This window comes from Cottoperca gobio, chromosome 24 (genome assembly GCF_900634415.1).
Source record: "Cottoperca gobio chromosome 24, fCotGob3.1, whole genome shotgun sequence".
In the NCBI taxonomy this organism is placed as follows: Eukaryota; Metazoa; Chordata; class Actinopteri; order Perciformes; family Bovichtidae; genus Cottoperca; species Cottoperca gobio.
In genome coordinates, this window is record NC_041378.1 from 18540714 (window position 1) to 18563168 (window position 22455).

Sequence of the window (22455 nt, forward strand, 5' to 3'; positions counted from 1 at the left end):
TTGTGGATTTGTAAATTAAGCCATGGAGCTTTCTTTTTCTGTTTTATGATCTTCTTCTTTAGAGGAGCGACAGAGTCGAGTGTTATTCGCAGTGAGGCTGCAGCGCTATCAACAAGATGATTAATTTGGGAGGGACTAAAGTTAGCATTGGAGTCCTCTGTTATATTGATATTGAGTCCTGGTATTGAATTAAGTGCTGATGGAATCACTTCCTTAAATTTATTCACAGCACTTTCAGATAAACATCGAGCGTAGGATATTTTGCCTACTGGCTTGTAGTCGAGTAACAGGACTTCAAAAGTTATTAAAAAATGGTCTGATAAAAGAGGATTATGTGGACACACTAATAAACTTTCAATTTCAACACCATATCCCAGAACAAGGTCCAGAGTGTGGTTTAAACAGTGAGTTGGTTCATGTACATTTTGACTGAACCCAATTGAATCTAATATTGAGATAAATGCATTATTAAGGCTGTCACTATCAACATCCACATGAATATTAAAGTCACCTACAATAATTACTTTATCTGTTTTAAGGACTAAATTTGATAAAAATTCTGAGAATTCAGATAGAAATTCAGAATACGGACCAGGAGGGCGGTACACAGTAACAAATAAAACTGGCTTTATAAGTGCTTAGGAAGTACAAGTATAGGTTTAGATAGATGACAGGTAATTAGCCGATGTGATCAAGAATATAACAACATTAACTGGGTCAAGCTGGAGCTGCCGAAGTATGCTACCAGCAACACAGAAACATTAACAACCGGAAATGATGCGCTTACCGTAACCAGGAGTGTGCAATATACGAGTTATATTAACCCAGTGGTTCCCAAAGTGGGGGCCGCCCTGCTAGCATAACATGGACACGTTTGTGACAGGGCTCACAGGGGGGGCTCGAAAATATTTGTACTGTATTAGGCTATATATATATAAACATAAAGGCAAACATGGAATAATAAACTACAGTCACTGCAGGTGTTTTCTCATTCAGTGATGTCATACACCGTGTCACACTAAAATCAAAACAAGTGAACATTTCTCCTTAACCACTTTAAAGCATTGGATTTGTCATATCAGAGGGCTATAGATCAGAAGATCAATAATATAAATATGCTGAATAAATATAATAAAAACAAATAAACAATTTTCTAAAAATCAACAGTTTAGAATGATTTAAGTTTATATTTAAGCTTTCATTTTGTTCAACAGAGGTACAGAGGATTTGCAAGATGGATGAGCTATGTGACTATTTAAGGTCACGACATGTGCCTGAGGAAGACAGACAGCGAATGGAGCAGGAGAAGGTAGTTTATACAGGAAATGCTTCATTTTCACATTTTACAGATTAAAAAACCCTAAACTTTGGAAGAGCTTTGTAAATAATATCCAGTGCTGTATATGCAGGTCTTTCATTGTTGTCATTTTTTCACTTGACCTAAAAACTCTTGAAATATTTCTTAATTTTAGATTGATTCCAGTGTCATACATCTCATGACAGATGACCAGCTGAGAGAGTATCTGCCATCCTATGGTGATCCACTGGCTGTTTTTGGATACTGCAGACGGAAGAAAAGAGAACCCAGCAAGACAAAATTTTTTGAGCGACTTAGAGGAAGGCTCTCAAGAAACAAACATGATCACGTGTCTGAAAGAGAGCATCAAACTCCTCCAAATAATAATAGAGGATAATATCACAGTCAGGGAACTGTATGAGAAGATCAAATTACAACCAAGAAGAGAGACATTGCCTGTGACATCAATCTGGTAGAAGACAATAGTGATGCAACTGCTCAAGAAGGTGAAAAGACACATGACGGCCCAGACATGTATCACTTCTCTGCAGACACATCTGCAACAGACGATGTGGAGATAAGTACTTCAGATGACATTTTTGTTGGAAACAGCACCATTTCTGCAAATGCAAGCAGTGACAGTGTTTCCATTTACACCACAGTCAACTCCACTGATGCATCTAGTTTGCCAGAGCATGAAACATTGCTTCATGTTGGAGCTTTAGAGGATCAAATCGAGGTTAGACATATGGTTAAATCGAGATATTTCTCTTTTTAATCCCATTTATATAACAAAGATGGAAAGTCTTTCAACACAAACACAATGTGTACACCGCACGATGTTCCCATCTGGCAGATTCTAGCAGATTCATTCTTTTTAGAAATGGGTCTTTATTTTTCAGTTACTGGATGGAAAACAAATGTGTTCTGTTACCCATGTTCGATGAATCAGGAAACATATTACCTTGTGAGGAATTTAATTATCATCTCACATAGCTGCCTCCCCACATCCCCCTTCATTGATGATTGATGAACATAAGTAATAATAAAGTCATATTTTGCCAAAGGGATCTGCAGTCTCTTTACAAGTGAATTATGTCCTATACAATTCAGCAGAAACTCAGCTTCTCATACATTTTGTCAGCCTACCTTAAATAAATTATGCATTATCTTCCTAAACTTACCTTTGCCTCCAAAAGCAAAAGAGTATAAATATATATATAAAATATGTCCTAATAACTCCTAAAACAACATTGATCACAAACGCTATATTTTCTGTGATGAAGAAATAGAAACCACTGCGCGCTTATTTTTCTCAGTATACTTAATTTACTCTTGAACGTCTAATCGATTAATCAACTAATTGTTGATCTAGCTTTCAATCTCTTGTGCTTGATCCGTTTGTCTGTTAGGAGCAAGCTTAACGCTTGGGGAATCATTATTAACCAGCCTGGTAAGATTTCAAACTTATGTGGAAATGCAGAGGCACCCACTGCAGAAAAGAAGCCACAGTGATGTGTAACAGGATGATCTGGATAAAAGGATAAATGAGTCTTCTGTAGCCGGGCAGGGTGATGATGACACCTGGTCTATTGCAGGGAATGCTCCGGTCATCGGCTGCCCCGGAGGTTGAGTCGGGAGGCGGGCCAGCCCAGCTCCCGCGGGTCGCCGTGCAGAAGATGACGGCGGAGGACGACCCCGAGGCCTTCCTGGACATCTTCGCGGGCACGGCAGAGGCGTGCGGGTGGCCGCAGGCTGAGTGGGGGATACGTCTGCTCCCCCTGCTGTCCGGGGAAGCCCAGCGGGCCGCCCATACCCTGCCTGCGGCCTCCAGATACGACTACCACCAGCTCCGGAGGGCGATCCTGGACCGGTTGGGCAGCACACCAGAGGGACATCGCGGCCGGCTCCGGAGCCTGCCCTTCGAGGACGCTGGCCAACCCTTCGCCTTCGCCCAGCAGCTCCTCGACTCGGCTAGGCGCTGGCTCCAGCCGGGAGTCAACTCTGTGGAGGACATCGTCGGGCAGGTGGCCCTTGAGCAGTTCATCGCCGGACTCCCCCTCTCCTCGGCGAACTGGGTCCAGTGCCACCGTCCGGCCAGCCTTGAAGCCGCCGTCAGACTCGCGGAGGACCACCTCTCCCTGCCCCGGCGGAGCCTGGGGGCCGAAGCCCGGGCCGTCTCTCCTCCACAGCTCCGGCCCGTTCCAGCCCCGAGGAGGTTCCGGCCCGCCGTGGGGGCCGCTGGACCTGGCACTACGCCATCCTCCGGGGGTCCTGCCTACACCCCTGGGACAGCTGGACCCCAGTTGCTCCCTAACCAGTTTCCTTTGTTTTCCCCTCCACAGGACCCAGCCTACGCGTCTGGTCGCCCGGCACCACAGAGGGCTCCTCAAATGTCAGGGCTGGGGTGCTGGCGGTGCGGCAAGCTCGGCCACACCCAGCGGGACTGTCCAGTCATGGAGGTGGGGCAGCTGGTCCGGATTGTGGCACCGCCAGACTCCTCCCCCGGTCCGGAAGGGATGTACCGTGTACCGGTATGTATACAGGGGGGTATTCACCAGGCTCTGTGGGACTCGGGATGTACGCAGACCATGGTCCACCAGCGCTTGGTTCGGCCCGGGGCATTGCTGGAGGCGTCGTGGGTGAAGGTGAGGTGTGTGCATGGGGATATTCACGAGTACCCGGTGGTGACCCTGGTAATTTCATTTAAGGGGAAAAAGCATAGAGTTAAGGCTGGAGTTAGTACTCGCCTCACGCACCCCCTGATACTGGGAACGAATTGGCCGGGGTTTGACAAGATAGCGGGGAAGACTGGGGGGGTGCGTTCACGGGCGGTAGGGAAATGTGAGTTGTGTGCGGTGTTCAATGGGGAGACGGAGGGGGCGAACGCCGGGGAGGGGAGGCTGGAGGGGGCTTGTGATGAGCTTCCACCGTTACGTCCGGTGGAGGACTTTCCCCTCGAGCAGTCTCGAGATGACACCCTCCGTCACGCGTTCGAGCAAGTAGTGTGTGTGGATGGTTCCCCACTACACCCGAACGTCGCACTGACACACTCCCACTTCTCGGTGATTAGGGACAGACTGTACCGTGTGAGCCGTGACACACAGACAGAAGAGTTAAATACCCAGTTGTTGGTTCCGAAAAGCCGCCGGGAAACGGTTTTCCAGGCGGCTCATCATAACCCCATGTCCGGTCATCTCGGGTACAACAAGTCACTCAACCGGATCATGGCCCGATTCTATTGGCCTGGCATTCGCGCGGACGTGAAGCGGTGGTGTGTGTCCTGCCGTGAATGTCAGCTGGTTAACCCGCCGGCCACTCCAAGAGCGCCGTTGCGCCCACTGCCATTAATTGAGGTGCCGTTCGACAGAATTGGTATGGACCTCATCGGGCCATTAGACCGGAGCGCACGGGGATATCGCTTTGTGTTGGTCCTAGTGGATTACGCAACGCGATATCCGGAAGCAGTGCCGCTGCGTAACATCTCGGCAAAAAGTGTGGCGCAGGCACTGTTCCAGGTCATCTCCCGAGTTGGGATCCCGAAAGAGATCTTGACTGACCAGGGCACATCCTTTATGTCACGCACTTTACGCGAGCTGTACGGGCTACTCGGCGTCCGCTCCATTAGGACTAGTGTGTACCACCCGCAGACAGACGGGCTGGGGGAGCGGTTTAACAAAACGCTGAAGAATATGGTTGGTAAGTTCGTTCACGAAGATAGTCGCAATTGGGATAAATGGTTAGACCCTCTGTTGTTCGCAGTGCGGGAGGTTCCCCAGGCCTCCACGGGATTTTCTCCCTTTGAGTTGTTGTTTGGCAGGAAGCCACGGGGTGTTTTGGACCTGGTTAAAGAAAACTGGGAGGAGGGTCCTAGCACAAGTAAGAATGAAGTTCAGTACGTCCTGGACCTGAGAGCGAAACTCCATTCACTGGGACAGTTATCACGTGAGAATTTACTCCAGGCCCAGGCACTTCAGCAGCGGCTGTATAACAGAGGGTCGAGACTGAGGCAATTTTCACCGGGAGATAAAGTACTTGTATTGCTCCCTACTTCTAGCTCCAAATTACTCGCCAAGTGGCAAGGGCCCTTTGTGGTCACCTGGCGGGTGGGGGACGTCGATTACGAGGTGGTGCGGTCGGACAGGGGGGGGGCGACACAAATTTACCACCTCAATCTCTTAAAAGAGTGGAGAGAGGTGGCCTCTGTCTCTCTGGCTACTACGGTGATGGAGAAAGATGAGCTGGGGCCGGAGGTATTAAAAACGGTAAAATCAGCCCCGGTTTTTTGTGACAGCCAGCTCTCACCGGGTCAGAGAGCGGACGTTGCCACGTTGCAAGGGCTTTTTGCCGATCCCCCCTGCCCGGGCTCACCACCCTCGCACACCACCACATAGAGACGCCCCCGGGCGTGACGGTACGGTCACGGCCCTATCGGCTGCCTGAACACAAGAGGAAAATTGTTCAGGCGGAGCTTCAGGCCATGCTGGAGATGGGAGTAATAGAAGAGTCCAGCAGTGCTTGGTGTTGTCCCGTTGTGCTGGTCCACAAGTCCGACGGGTCAATCCGGTCTTGTGTGGACTATCGCAGGGTCAATGAGGTGTCCAAATTCGACGCGTACCCAATGCCCCGGGTCGACGAACTCCTGGACCGGTTGGGTCCAAGGGTTACTGGCAGATTCCCCTGTCTCCAGAGTCCAGGGAAAAAACGGCATTCTCCACTCCGTATGGCTTATACCAATTTGTGACTCTTCCGTTCGGGTTGTTTGGGGCCCCTGCCACCTTTCAGCGGCTCATGGACCGGTTCTGCGTCCTCACTCGGCGTATGCTGCTGCCTACTTAGATGACGTGATCATACACAGCGAGACGTGGGAGCAGCATATGCAGCAGGTGGGGGCAGTGCTCGAGTCCCTAAGGAGCGCGGGGCTCACAGCCAACCCGAAGAAGTGTGCGGTTGGCTACTATCGTCGGTTCATTCCGGGGTTCGCGGAGCTGACCTGCCCCTTGACCGACCTGACCCGAAAGGGTGCTTCAGATCCGGTCCAGTGGACGGAGCCGTGCCAGCGGGCGTTTGAGAGGGTAAAGAAAGCCCTCTGTGGGGAGCCACTACTGTTCTCTCCTAACTTTGCTCTCCCTTTTGTTTTGCAGACCGACGCCTCGAACAGCGGAGTGGGAGCCATTCTGTCCCAGGAGGTGGAGGGGGTCGACCGCCCCGTACTGTACATTAGCCGGAAGCTGGCTCAGCGGGAGGTGAACTACAGTACGGTGGAGAAAGAATGCCTCGCCATACGGTGGGCGGTCGACGCCCTGCGTTATTACCTCCTGGGGCGCTCTTTCACTCTCTGGTCGGACCATGCCCCGCTCCAGTGGCTCCACCGCATGAAGGATACCAACGCCCGGATCACCCGTTGGTATCTGGCGTTGCAACCGTTCAACTTCAAGGTGATCCACAGGCCGGGTAACCGGATGGTTGTGGCTGATTTCCTCTCCCGCTCGGCGGAGGGGGGGGGGGGGGGGAGTTAGCTTGCGGCCGGCGGGCTCCCGGCCTGAGTCGGGCGGTGTGGGTGTGTGGCAGTGGGGTGTGGTTAGGGCGCCGGCTGCTGTGGAGAGACAGGAGTGTCCCAGCTGGAGGCCAGACAGCTGAACGGAATCAGGTAATCAGTCACATAATAAATGCATGGTGATGGCCTGGTTCTGTTCTCTTGCAGTAGGCTGGGTTCGAGACTAGCTGGAGACGCTTCTGCAGCCACGACGGAGAGCAGCCTGGAGAGCAGCGGAGCAGAGCGACCGACAGGAGAGCGACCTGTGTCCGCGGTGCGCCTGTGTATAAACCCTACAAGTGTGACAATAAAGCGTGTGTTTGACACTACCCCTCCTCTCCGTCATAATTATCCCTGACTGTGGACCACAAGGGTCCACAATTACATATAATAATATCACAACATAATTTCTGTCAAATGTTGTATTTGTACGATGTTGTTTATCCTGTACACACGACATCTATTGCACGTCTGTCCGTCCTGGGAGAGGGATCCCTCCTCAGTTACTCTCCCTGAGGTTTCTTCCATTTTTCCCCCCTTTAATTATGGGGTTTCTTTTAGGAAGTTTTTCCTTGTGCGATGCGAGGGTCTAAGGACAGAGGGTGTCGTAACGTAATGTATAATTTGTGATATTGGGCTATACAAATACATTTGATTAGATTTTATTTGATATTGATACAGATTGTGGTCAGTTTTTGTCCTTGTAGAAGGAGATCATATATTGACAGGTGGATACGACCAGGTGTCTGAGACAGAGAGGCAATGAGAGAGAGAGTAAACGGCATTAGCAGGGGAAAAAAGCATCAGAAGAGAATCATCAACATGCAACGTGTTCCCTTATCAATTCAGTTAAAAAAAAAACACAAAAATGATCAGATGTAAGACGTAACTTCCTTCAGCAGAGAAATATTTTATGTATATCGTATTTGTGCTGTGGCAATTGCCACAAGTAAAATCTAATAGACACAATTATTTGTTATTTAATTTCTCAGGAATTTAAATAGGCTCTTGTTTACAGGTATCTTCTTTGCATCTGGCCTTTTAGCGTATACTCATCCTAATAGTTTAGGTTATTTTGATTGTCTCCCATGGGAGAAATTGTCTTGGAGAAAGGGAAATTGCTGCATCAAGACCAGACATAACAATAAAAAACACATTACATAAGAACACATATGCAGACATAAGCCTGAGATAAAAATAAGCAAACAAAAAACAACCAGCCAATTAATCACATTCCATTCACCATGTTAAGAGCCACCAAAATTCACGGTATACATCTCAAGAACTTAGACACAATCTATCACGTCTCACTTTACATGTTTACTAGCGTCCCTGAGTTGAGCATTGATCAGTTAAACTAATAGAGGGACAAATGGAGCCTGTACCGGGGAAAGAAGGCAGGAGTCCAAGTAAGGCAATAGGTCAGGCCCGTGTCTAACAGGCAGACAGGTGACAAGCAAGGGGAAAGGCAAAGGAATCAAAAGAAGTGGACCAGTACATGTAGTTAGTTAGTGAGTGATAATAGAATGAGATGCAGGTGAGGAGGTGGGTGGGGAAGGCCAGGTAACTGCAGGACTGATGAGGAATGTGGGAGCCGGTCTGTAGGTGGGAGGGAAGGTTAGGTAACCATGACTGGCAAGAAGGTCTGAGGGCATATTGTGAATGGTTTGCGGATGGCAGGTGAAAGGAAAGTACATGGCCTGGGGAAAGTAAACAGGGGCTGGAGACAGGAACAGAGAGCCAGGCTAGGGAAAACTATCAACCAATTAGAAAGTCCTCATGACATTAACAGTGATAAGTGTCGCCGCGATGACTGGAATGTTACTCGCCACACAGCAGTGAATAAGCCAATGATTGTGAAGCATATTGCAAACACAATGTCAGCCTATATGACTTCAGTGATCTGCCTGAACTAATGCTATGCTTCATATAATTGGATCAGTCCTGTGACAGTTTGAATAAAAGGGAAACATTATAAGCTGAACAACGACATATTTTCTGTTCAGATATTTTAATTACATAATACTGTATAGAATGGTGTTCCTGTTGTTGTCTCCAACCCGAATTGTATTAGAGTGGAGGGATCGAGCAAGATGCTGAATCCAAATCACATTAAGACAGAATCCTCAACAACCAGAGTAAGAACAAGATTATCTTATGTACCTCTGTCTCTACTTCTCTCCCCAGCACTCTGTGGAGGCTGTGAATGCCGGAGTAAATCCCATAGGTGATACCTCCTACAACTCCAGCCACTGGGATCTGGGTAGTGCCTTCTTCTTTGCTGGGACTGTCATCACAACCATAGGTACTGTGACTATGTCATGACTCAATGGCTCACACTCAATTATGTTCCCTGTACTCAACCTTATGTCTATGGATTCATGCAATTGGATATCCTACTCTATCATAAACTGCTTTGTTGATCTGAAGAAAGAAACATTTAACCAAACTAAACTGTCCAACTATTGTCAGTATGACCCACATTATCTCTGTCATTACTGCCACAGGTGGACCAAAAGTGGTAATTCAGCTCATTTATACTACATCCATTTTCACCCAGTTATTCCTATGGTATAACTGGGAACGTCTGGAGGAAGCCCCTGTCCGGCGGAGCTTTTCAGACATCCCTGTGGAGGTTGGGGGCATTGAACCTGAGTGGGCGATGTTCAAAACCTCTATTGCTGAAGCTGCGGTGATGAGCTGTGGTCTTAAGGTCTTAGGTGCCTCAAGGGGCGGTAACCCTCGAACACCGTGTTGTATCCCGGAGGTCAGGGAAGCCGTCCGACTGAAGAAGTAGTCCTTCCGGGTTATGTTATCCGGGAGGACTCCGGAAACAGTTGCAGTGTACCGAAGGACTAGAAGGGCGGCAGAGAAGCCGTGGCAGAGGCAAAGCAGCAGGTGTGGGAGAAGTTCAGAGAAGCTATGGAGAAGGACTTTCGGTCGGCACCAAGGTGCTTCTGGAAAACCATCCGGCACCTCAGGAGGGGGAAACGGGGAACCATCCAAGCTGTGTACAGCAAGGGTGGGACCCTGCTGACTTTGACTGAGAAGGTTAACGGGCAGTGGAAGGAGCACTTTGAGGAACTCCTGAATCCGACTAACACACTCTCTATGGTAGAGGCAGAGCTGGAAGCTGATGGGGGATCATCGTCAATTTCCCTGACAGAAGTCACTGAGGTAGTCAAACAACTCCACAGTGGCAAAGCCGCAGGGGTTGATGAAATCCGTCCAGAAATGCTGAAGGCTTTAGGTGTTGAGGGGCTGTCTTGGTTGACACGCCTCATCAACATTGCGTGGAAGTCTGGGACAGTGCCTAGGGGGTGGCAGACCGGGGTGGTAGTTCCCCTATTTAAAAAGGGGGACCAGAGAGTGTGTGCCAACTACAGGGGTATCACACTTCTCAGCCTCCCTGGTAAAGTCTACTCCAAGGTACTGGAAAGGAGGGTTCGGCCGGTAGTCGAACCTCAGATTGAAGAGGAACAATGTGGATTCCGTCCTGGTCGTGGAACAACGGACCAACTCTTCACTCTCGCAAGGATCCTGTAGGGGCCTGGGAGTACGCCCATCCGGTCTACATGTGTTTTGTGGATTTGGAGAAGGCGTAAGACCGGGTCCCCCGAGTGATACTGTGGGCGGTGCTGCGGGAGTATGGGGTGAGGCGTCACTTCTGAGGGCCATCCAATCCCTGTATGCCCAAAGCGAGAGTTGTGTCCGGATACTCGGCAGTAAGTCGGACTCGTTCCCAGTGAATATTGGCCTCCACCAGGGCTGCGCTTTATCACCAATCCTGTCGACGAGGAACGTAATCTGTGACCTTTTCAGCTGTAGATCATGGAACCGGATCGCAAAGTTTTCGTGCAGGGTTTCAACCAATGTTGCATTTCGGCTTGTCCGCTTGCTTTTAGCAGAGAGGGAAAATGCGCTAATTGTCCCTTTTGAAGAAGTGTCTTAAACTGTTTCAGTTTGTTAACAAACACAAAAACACTTTGCAATAGGTCAAGCAGCATTTTTATATGAATACGAACTCTCCCATTCTAATAAAACGTCCTATGTTGGTCTTCATATTTTCGCTTAGCTATGCATTTTTTCCCTGCCATTTTAGGATCGAACTCAGATGGTCAGATAGTGTTTACTCTACGATAGGTTTTTCCACCCTCGAAGGTGATTGGTTCACTGCATCGCAGGCATTTTTGTGATTAGCTCTTGGGCCACATCAAAATTAGACGCACTGTCATGCTCTCATACTGACAGCACACATACACACACTCACAAATAATTTGATATGAACTGAAGAGCCGCATGAAACTGGACAAAGAGCCGCATGCAGCTTGTGAGCCGGGGGTTGGCCACCTCTGACATAATGGCTGTTACAGTGTCATTTTAGGAAAATGCAGTAAATATTTAGGTATTTATTAAAATGAATCATAAAACCATAAAACAAATTAATCTAGACATGTTTGCAAAAACACATACACACACGGCACTGTTCTTCCTTTGGCACTTGCACACATTAATCCATTGAATGAAGGCGCTTACATACTTGTGCACACCCATAACCACTTGCACGCCCGTTCTTACGTGCACATCCATTAGATCCATTATAATGTGTAACTAAATCTGCCCAGTGCTTTTGTTTGCTTCATGTTGTCCTGTAAAACCCCCTTTTGTCTCCTTTACATCTACAGGGTATGGTAACATTGCCCCAAGCACTGAAGGAGGAAAGATTTTCTGCATTCTGTATGCAATATTTGGAATCCCGCTGTTTAGATTTCTCCTGGCAGGCGTTCGGGACCAGCTTGGTACCATATTTGTCAAAAGCATCGCCAAGGTGGAGAAGATGTTCCGGGTGAGTCCCAACATAACGTCTATGAGTCTGCTTTGTGGAAATGATATAGGAAATGTTATATTTGGTCCCTTGGTTTTAAATAAGGACATTAGTACACAAGAGCCCAATACACAGTTAGTTCTGATGTCACGTCTTTCATACCTTTACTCAAACGTTTGGAATCCCTATTACATTGATGTTTTTCTTCTTTCAATAATGGTTGTTTAAACATAAAAAATCGAATTCATAGACATAATGTATTATTTACATTTGAAATACTTTTAGACCCAAAATAAGAACATTTAATTTAATGACATTATATTTAGTCTTCCAAGACAGGGGAGAATACTGTTGTGTACAGTGGTTAAAGAAAAGAATAATACAAATATATAATAGAAATATAAAATTAAAATCTATTTGCTGTGATCTATAAAAACAGTAAGATGGTTGAGATATTGTACTTATAAATAAACAGGAATACATATCTACAAAGGTAAATACTAAGTAATGAGCAACAGGTCTACGGTTAAAAAATTCAAGATCTCCCACTTATGTCACCGGGCATTCAAAGGACTAGAGATCCAGTATCCTGTCTATGTGACCCACCTAAAACCCAGAAAGTCTTTCAGGACTCCCCTGACAGGATCATTGCAGATTTAGCAATGAAAGAAAAATGCAGGGTTAAAATCAAACTGCTTTTCTTCTCGCATCGTCCTTTTGTCAAAATTTCACAAATGCTAAAAACAATGGAATCAAAAAAGGAAGATTAATTACAGTCTATAAGGAAGAAAAACACCTGTCCGACCCTCACTATCAACATATACTACAATGGCACCATCATGGTACAGGGATCAGAATATAGACTGGATCATTTTTACAACAGCTTCCAGACAAAAAGAAATGTGGCAGAAAAGAAGAAAAGAAACCGACAGCAATCAGACTCCATGGAGATCAGTCAGTCTCAGTAGTAGCCATGTGACCTCCTCTCCTAGCTGTAGTCCCAAACTCTCCACCGGTGTTAAAGTGTTGCGAGAGGGACTCTCCATCCTAGAGAGAGAGATTGTGGCCTTCAAAGAAAAGACTCTGACCTGCCTTCACAACAGCAGGGAGAAAAAATATCCAGCAGTCCATCATGCAGAACAACCAGCTGCAGGCTGTAAAGGCAGATGTTCGCGCTTTGATAAAAGAGCTGAGGGGTCATCCCTCCCTCCTGCCAGCAGTCCTGGGTCTTCCCCGGGGTCTCCTCCCAGCTGGACGTGCCTGGAACACCTCCCTAGGGAGGCGCCCAGGTGGCATCCTTACTAGATGTCCGAACCACCTCAACTGGCTCCTTTCAACGTAAAGGAGCAGCGGTTCTACTCCGAGTCTCTCACGGATGGCTGAGCTTCTCACCCTATCTCTAAGGGAGACGCCAGCCACCCGTCTGAGAAAACCCATTTCCGCCGCTTGTACCCGTGATCTCGTTCTTTCGGTCATGACCCAGCCTTCATGACCATAGGTGAGGGTAGGAACGAAGATCGACCGGTATATTGAGAGCTTTGCCTTCTGGCTCAGCTCTCTTTTCCTCACAACGGTGTGGTAAAGTGACTGTAATACCGCCCCCGCTGCTCCGATTCTCCGGCCATACTCTCGCTCCATCGTCCCCTCACTCCCGAACAAGACCCCGAGGTACTTAAACTCCTTCAATTGGGGTAATGGCTCATTCCCTACCCGGAGTAGACAATCCACCGGTTACCTGCTGAGAGCCATGGCCTCAGATTTTGAGGTGCTGATCCTAATTCCAACCGCTTCACACTCGGCTAAGAACCGATCCGGCCCCTCCAGGATCCTTGCGAGAGTGAAGAGTTGGTCCGTTGTTCCACGACCAGGACGGAATCCACATTGTTCCTCTTCAATCAGAGGTTTGACTACCGGCCGAACCCTCCTTTCCAGTACCTTGGAGTAGACTTTACCAGGGAGGCTGAGAAGTGTGATACCCCTGTAGTTGGCACACACTCTCTGGTCCCCCTTTTTAAATAGGGGAACTACCACCCCGGTCTGCCAACCCCTAGGCACTGTCCCAGACTTCCACGCAATGTTGATGAGGCGTGTCAACCAAGACAGCCGCTCAACACCCAAAGCCTTCAGCATTTCTGGACGGATCTCATCAACCCCTGCGACTTTGCAACTGTGGAGTTGTTTGACTACCTCAGTGACTTCCATCAGGGAAATTGATGATCCCCCATCAGCTTCCAGCTCTGTCTTTACCATAGAGGGTATGTTAGTCGGATTCAGGAGTTCCTCAAAGTGCTCCTTCCACCGGCCGATAACCTTCTCAATCGAAATCAATAGGGTCCCACCCTTGCTGTACACAGCTTGGAACGTTCCTCTCTTCCCCCTCCTGAGGTGCCGGATGGTTTTCCAGAAGCACCTTGGTGCCGACCGAAAATCCTTCTCCATAGCTCCGAACTTCTCCCACACACGCTGCTTTGCCTCTGACACGGCAGAAGCTGCCGCCCTTCTAGTCCTTCGGTACCCTACAACTGTTTCCGGAGTCCTCACGGATAACATAACCCGGAAGGGCTCCTTCTTCAGTCGGACGGCCTTTCTGACCACCGGGGTCCACCACGGTGTTCGAGGGTTACCGCCCCTTGAGGCACCTAAGACCTTGAGACCACAGCTCATCACCACAGCTTCAGCAATAGAGGTTTTGAACATCGCCCACTCAGGTTCAATGCCCCCAACCTCCACATGGATGTCTGAAAAGCTCCGCCGGAGGTGTGAGTTAAAGATCCCCAGGACAGGGGCTTCCTCCAGACGTTCCCAGTTCACCCGCACTACCCGTTTGGGTTTACCAGGTCTGTCCAGAGTCTTCCCCCACCCTTTGATCCAACTCACCACCAGATGGTGATCAGTCGACAGCTCCGCCCCTCTCATCACCCGAGTGTCCAAAACATGCGGCCTCAGATCAGATGATACGATTACAAAATCGATCATTGACCTTTGGCCTAGGGTGCTCTGGTACCACATGCACTTATGAACATCCTTATGTTCGAACATGGTGTTTGTTATGACCATTTTATGACTAGCACAGAAGTCCAACAACAAACGACCGTTCGCATTTAGATCAGGGAGGCCCTTCCTCCCAATCACACCTCTCCAGGTGTCTCCATCATTTCCCACGTAAGCATTGAAGTCTCCCAGCAAGACTACGGAGTCCCCTACTGGAGCCCCCTGCAGGGTTCCATTCAGGGTCTCCAAGAAGGCAGAATACTCCGAACTGCGGTTTGGGGCATAGGCACAAACAACAGTCAGAGTTTTCCCCCCCATAACCCGAAGGCGTAGGGAGCGACCCTCTCGTCCACCGGGGTAAACTCCAATGTAGCAGCGCTCAGCCGGGGGCTAGTGAGTATCCCCACCCCGGCCCGACGCCTCACACCTTGGGCAACTCCGGAGAAGAATAGAGTCCAACCCCTATCCAGGAGTACGGTTCCAGAGTTCCACGTCGGTGAGGGTAGGAACGAAGATCAACCAGTAGATCGAAAGCTTTGCCTTCTGGCTCAGCTCTCTTTTCGTCACAACGATTAACTTATGTAAGCGGGACCCACCTGGGCTCCGAGAGGCTATTTACAAATGAACCGGAAACTGATTGGACTAAACCCAGCAGGCTTGTCTGTGCTAGAAATACTGTTTGACTGCAGTAACAACGCAACGGGTTTCTTACAGCAGGAGGCATTGCTACTGCTTTATTACTTCACTTAGAACAATTAGTCAACATCGACGCACGGTGTCGATGAATGGTTTGGATAGTTGATTTGTTGACTATTCTGTGAAAACCCTAAGCCACAGTGACTGATTCATCAACATTCTTTCACCGACTCTGTGGGAAGCCACTAAAGAGTCCAAACACCATCAGAACCCTTCTGAAAGCGAGACAAAATTTATGGTTTACATGTTATCTTTACTTTGCTTGTGTTTGACTTTCTCTCACAGAATAAACACAATCAGATCAGTCAGACTAAAATCCGTGTGGCCTCCACTCTCCTCTTCATCCTGGCTGGCTGCATCTTGTTTGTCATTATCCCAGCTGTGATATTCAAACACATTGAGGGCTGGACGGCTCTGGAGTCAACATATTTTGTTGTCATCACTCTGACAACAGTTGGAATAGGTGACTATGTTGCAGGTGAGCTTATCATTCATAGTCAATATATTCATGAATGGAAATGTTCTGATGAACTGATTAGTTTCTTATTTATAGATCACAAACACAGATCAGAACACATATGAAAAGTCCTATCAGACTTGGATGACATTTAGGTAATTTAGAGTTGCAGTTTCTTTTTGATTATAATTTAGGGTTATATATAACTTTTTTACAAGAAAATGAAAAAAGGTCATATATTATTCTCATTTCCCAGTTCTATTTGTATTTTGGGTTTCTACTATACAAAAAAAAAATCAAATAACTATATTTCTCATACTGTCTTGTTTACTTCGTGTCAGCGAATATCCTTCATATATACTGCAACCAGAAATAATCTGGGACAAATTTAGAATGTTTAGTACTGGAACTGCCAGCCGACTGCCTTCCAAATCCCAGCTGCTGGTATTCTGCCCCCCTCTTTATGTTTCCTGAGCGGGCGTGTCTAGATCCCACTGTCAACAAGCCCATTCATTCAATTGCAGGGTTTCACCATGAGATGGCGCTTCTTTCATAAAAACACATAAACCAGCTGAAGTACACTGAAGAGCCATATGTCTTTGTTTAGGCCATGGTTTAATACAGTATGTTTGTGAAGTTGCTGGAACTTCAATTATGTTCACCGCTCGTCAGTGGTCAATAGTTATTAACCAAATATTTTTTACAGCATAAACCCTGATTTTCAGTGGTGGAATGTAATTAAGTACATTTACTCAAGTACTGTACTCATCATAACACAGACTAAGCTTCACTACCATTTGTACTCTGAGATGCCATTGGAACTATTTGTATTCTAAAACCTAAATACTTCAGATTGGCTTCATAGTGATAAACAGAAATTAATTACAATTTGAATTATGTTAATTCAACATAAAGAGGGTAATTGTATTGAAATTACATTCAGACTCAACTTGACAGCATTTATACTTTTCATGTTATTGATCCCGTCCAAGCTTTTACAAAATGAACAGTAGCAAGACTGACAGATTACTAATAAATCCTGACATTTAAATTTACAAGTCTAAAGTTGACTTTCAGTAAGTACATAAAGTTTAAAATAATGAACGTATTGCTGTGTTTCACAATCATATCAGAGTTTCTATTGGCCCAAAGCTAACATGGGTGGGAGTAATGCACACAATATTCTTGTTTTATTGTTGAAAATAGTCCCTATCTGTAGATATGCACTTTATGATACAACACAACTCTATTTGTGGATCACCTGTCAAAGAGAATCCCTGAAGTATAGATAATTTATTTATTCATATTTTGTATCAATATATAGGCCTAATATAATATCATAAGCCACCCAGCAGTGTATACAATAATTAAAATGACCTCCATCTTTACCAGCTGCAACATTAAAGTGACAAACACATAATTTAATCAATAATTATAATTCAATAATATATATATATTATTCTGAAGTTCTCCATAATCAAAATATTTACTTTTAGTACTTATATTTTGATGCTTATACTTTTGAATGCAGGATGTTTTCAAGTATTTGTATAGTGTAGTTTGCTATTTTTACCTAAGTAAATTATGTGAGTACTGCTACTCACATAAAAGAGCATTTTTACATCAGCTTCCACTCAGAGGGGGCAGGGAGACCCGTGGATATAAATGGCCGATGGCCCAAATGACACTGTGATGCTAATGAAGAGACCAGTAGACTACCGTGTCACAGCCTTGTGCTTGAGTTTCACTGTGAAACACAGTCGGTGTGACTGAAACAGGAGCGTGAGATCGAAAGAATGTGGAAGGAGTAGCATTTAGAAGTAGAGTAGGTTTAAGAGGATTCTCTTTATTGACTTTTGTTAAAAAAATGTTTTCAAAAAAGCAATTAAAACAATTATAAAGGGTAGAAAAAAGTTGAATGTAAACACACATTGTGTTAAAGAACAGAACATTGATACTTGAATGATCTCTGCCGAATCAGCATTAACACTTATGAATAGTATAAGAACAGTAGCATGAATGCTGCTGAATAAGCATTTACACTAACTAGAGACCTAGCAACAGCGTAATATTGTAATGTTTTGCAAATTGTCCTCTAAGAAAGTCTAACAAGGGTCTTCCAAAGCCTATAATGGTTGGACAGTGACATGGCATTAAATGGTCTGCTCTCATGCCTTGAAAGTATCCGTCATATCAACATCCAACTAGCATGATGGGAAGCTTCATTTTTAAGTGCCAACTGAAGAGCAGAATCTAGTGTTTTTAGACCTTGTTCTTGACAGCGTAGCTGAAGATATGCTTTAATTCCAGCAATGATGTTTCTCAATCCTAAGGCAAAGGTGACAGCGCGCATAACGACGTAACTTTGAAATGCAGACTTCTCATTTTTTCACAGTCTGTTTTATTAATAAATAATAAATCTAGCGAGTCACTAGTGGAGCCTTAGCTTGTAGCAGATTTAGTTGACAATGAGGAGAGAAAAAAGACTTGGCTTGTAAAACCCCAGCAAAACTCCCTGCAAGAATTGACAGACACTCGCTGTCACCAGTATAATGTTACTCTTCGCTAAATAAACCAGTGAACAAGATAAATCTTCACAAAATTAAATCTTTTTTTTTTACATTAGGATTCCTTCTTTAGGGATCATTAATGTCCATGCTTAAAGTGTGTTAAAGCATTGTCATCATGTATGTGAAACAAAAAACCATTACACTAAAACAATTCAAAGAGTATATTTTATAAAATGATTCCATGTGCATCGCTTTACAACCATATTTTTTTCCTAGTAAAAACTTCATATGAGCTTCTACACACAGTCAATGTTCATTTCATGTAACTGTACGATCAAGACAGAAGGGAGGTCGGACTCAATTGCACAAAGGCAGATAAATGTTGAATGGAAATAGTCTTTACTGAAAACCTTGCAGTTGCTATGGTACACGCATAGACAGTTGATCATACAAAGTATCAAGGGGTAATCCAGGAGCAGAGTCGGGTCACGGAAACAGGTTTGGTACACGAGCAGATACTCAGCGTAACAGCACAGCAGACAAGGATCAGGCAAGGGCAGAATCGAGTCACGGAAACAAGGTCGATGAAGCCAGGGAATCAAACGCTTCGGAAACAGGAAGACGGGACTAATGCTGGAACTCTTGACATCAAAGTACGAAGACAAACTGGCAACGAGAGACAAACAAAACAGACTCTATATACACACCCAGAAGTGAGAGGGAACGAGACACAGGTGAGGACACTAACGAACAGATTGGGAACACCTGGGGGTAGGAAGTAGAAACAACAGAGAACAGGTAATTAACAAAATAAAACAGGAAGTACAAACACAACACAAAACATCTAACGAACAGGGACGAGACCTAATATTTCAGAGCTCTCTTGGTGTATTTTTTTCGAATTAGGGGGAGACAGAAGGATTCAGTACCGGAAGTGGTACAGACCACTGGTGTGGTTCTGGATCCTGGGTGGTCTGGCCTACTTTGCTGCAGTGCTGAACATGATTGGTGACTGGCTGAGGGTGCTGTCTAAAAAGACAAAAGAAGAGGTATGCTCTCATAATGAAGATGTTGATAATCATGTTATATTCCTGACCGGAATAGGACAAGCTATGACATCTTCTGATTTATCACTTATCAAATAGGACTACGACCAATATTCATGTTGATTATACATTATTTAATAACTATTTGTATCTATGAATTGATTGATCTTTTAGCCTATTTATATCTGTGACATTCCAATTCCATCACAGCTCTGAGCAAATGTTTGTTTGGTTGTAATATGGGATTTTTATCTGGGTGTCTTGTCTGTCTCTCCTACCTAATTTGCATATTGAGATCAAATGGCACTACGGGATCAATAAAGCAAATGACAATGCTTACTGATTCCAAGTTCAGATGTTATTATTCAGACACTGTATCCAGATACAGATCACATGTTTATGGAGATGAAGTCTAAGTGAATATTACGTATATTACATAGATATGCAACATTGTACAGAAATGTGTTTATTGTTTATGTGTTTGCAGTGTTATGACCTAAAAGTGCTTTATTCGTCCGAACCAACAGTAATATCATTCAAAGTAGTCAGTTAATGATAAGGAGAGAAGACAGCAACTCTTGTATCTGTGAACAAGCAAATACATTACATACATTCTGCTTGATAAATGCTAAAAAAATAATTAATCCATTACAAAAGTAAAAATTGATTCAGTGTAATCACTATAGTCGCACTGTTAACAGACTAGGGCAGACACCTTTTCAAAAAGTCAAGTTCGAACAAACTCGGACTAATTTTAACACAACCCATAAGGCGTATGCATATTGTGGTGCTACTTAGAATTGGATATCGCAGCGACTAACATTATCCTGAAAAACTCCATGCTAATGGCCGTATATCCTATTTATTAGATTGGTTTATTGATAGGACATGCAATAGGTCCTGCTGAATGTGAATTTTAAGATTGCCCTTTAATAGACCACAAATTGTGTATGTTTTGTGTTTCTAAAGGGGAACTATAAAATTAGCGTTGCATTGTTATATATATTGTTATATAATGCAGTAGATCTGAACCTTTGTTTTTGTGTCCCCTTAAAACAAAGCAATCTCTATACTGCCTCATACAGTAAACTGACGAGGTGTAGCCTGATTAATCAGGATGATGTGTGGAGGCCTGAGAGGGTAAATATTTGGTTAAATATGCAAGAAAAAAGGCAAAGATTAGAGTAAGAATATGGTTTCTATCCTATCCTTTTAATGATCTCAAAATGCATTGGAGTGGGCCCTAAGAATGCGGACCGCTGATTTAATGTGTTGCAGAACGCATTGGGATGACATTAAGTCTGGTCACTCTTGACGGAATTCAAATGACTGTCAAGGCAGCATTATTGTTAAACAAGGTATACATACTCTTATAACTGACGTACTGATTTGTTGCAACTGTCTTTGGCCAAGGTTGGAGGGATCAAGGCTCATGCAGCAGAATGGAAAGCAAATGTGCGAGCAGAGTTCCGGGAGACTCGTCGGCGTATGAGTGTTGAGGTCCACGACAAGCTGCAGCGAGCTGCCACCATCCGGAGCATGGAGAGACGTCAGCTGGGCTTGGACCAGCGTGCCTTGTCCCTGGACATGCTTTCCCCAGAGCGCCGTGCCATCTTCAACAGCTTGGACACCAACAGCTATAAGACTTCCTCCCAAGAGAGCATCGACTCCAAGCTGAACAACCTTCGCCTGCGAGGGGCAGAGCAGTGCGACCGGAACTCCAACCACCAGACCACGTCTGAGGACAACATTTTCAACCGCCTGGGCTCCGTGTCCAAGTTGGCCAAGCGCAACAGGAATCGGGACCTGAAGAAGAACATCCCGGCCGAGGCTCGCAGGCCTCACAGTGAGGCCTACGGCTGCAGCACGCCCACTTTTGACTGCAGCACATCCACTGCAGATGAAGGGAAAAGGAAGGACGAAGGAGAAGATGAGAATGAAGACAAAGAGTGCAACACTAGCTTGTCTGATTTTCCGCTGTTTGTGGATGCTTGCAATGGGTTTATTCCAGAGCAGACCAAAGAGAATGAGATTGGGAAAACACTTGAAACAAAAGAGCTGCATATTCAAATGGACCATAGACTGTGTGTACTCCTACACAAGGAGGTTTTAAATACCACCATTAGTGCCTTTGGTCTCCTTTATTAATGTGTGTGCTTAAGCTGGGATAACACATGTTCCTTTGTGCTATGTACTGTAATGTCTACATATTCAATATGGACATTACAGTACAGTGTGTGTCTTACTGTACAACCAACATGTAGCTACTGGTTATGATGGAAACACATTGTGGTTGTGTAAATGCAAGAACTGGTAGGGTTTCTAAAATCGTGCTATGGCCATATATATAAAAAAAAATGGGTATTTAAAGGTTAAAGGCTATCAGTTATGCAACTTTGGCCATTATTTCTCTCAGTTATGATAACATAGTACTCAAATACCGCAATAGCTGAGATCCAGATACTCTCCATGAGAGATAGGGGGTAGCAAATTCTTTCCCTCAGTATTTGTTCACTCAATATTCAGTGCTACATATACAGTATATATGTGTAGTGTTCACTGAATACCTTCTGCTTCATGTTAACCAGAAGTAATAAACACAACTCCATGTGGCCCATGAGCACTTGCTAAAGTTTTGGCTCTGTTCTTCATCTTCTGCACATTGCACGCAGATCTCTTGTACACAAGGAATACACTGTTCATTTGAGTAAAACATTTACTTTTTGCATCCACATAGCCAGGAGGGTCTACATGCAGCCCAAAATTATGCGCGACCATCCACCTATGCAGACACCCAATGTGCTCTCGAAAGAACGACATCGTTGCCCATTGTCTGTCTTCACATCCATTTTGAAGTTTATCTGGCCCTCAACACACTTTCATATAGCAGGCTGGTGTTTCACTCACTCAGTCACTTGCATTTTGAAACGCAGACCCACTTGTGGAAAGCACTTTTGAAAACTTGTGTGTTTGTGTCTTACTGTACAACCAGCATGGAGCTACTGGTTATCCTCTCTGGACCTGCACACCGCTTGTTAATGAGGTAATACTAAAAGTAAAAACAGAAAAATACTGTTGGATTGTTTTTCCAAAACTT

The 22455-nt window shown here is 45.4% G+C and overlaps 1 protein-coding gene across 1 annotated transcript; it reads left to right on the plus strand.

The window, feature by feature from the left end:
• The first annotated feature begins 2898 nt into the window (after positions 1–2898).
• On the plus strand, positions 2899–21693 carry LOC115003952 (uncharacterized). The gene is made up of 8 exons (XM_029425893.1): positions 2899–3759; positions 5592–5711; positions 6442–6495; positions 9021–9138; positions 11519–11679; positions 15631–15823; positions 19219–19361; positions 20772–21693. The coding sequence occupies exons 1-8, from the start codon at positions 2899–2901 to the stop codon at positions 21504–21506; spliced, it is 2385 nt and encodes a 794-aa protein (XP_029281753.1). The 3' UTR covers positions 21507–21693.
• Positions 21694–22455: the final 762 nt, after the last annotated feature.

Excerpts from the sequence above, each read along its gene's own strand:
- LOC115003952 (XM_029425893.1), top strand. The coding sequence starts at position 2,899 with ATGCTCCGGTCATCGGCTGCCCCGGAGGTTGAGTCGGGAGGCGGGCCA. Across the intron at positions 6,496-9,020 it reads TGTCCCAGGAGGTGGAGGGG|CACTCTGTGGAGGCTGTGAA; the intron begins GTCGACCGCCCC and ends TTCTCTCCCCAG. Across the intron at positions 19,362-20,771 it reads CTAAAAAGACAAAAGAAGAG|GTTGGAGGGATCAAGGCTCA; the intron begins GTATGCTCTCAT and ends TCTTTGGCCAAG.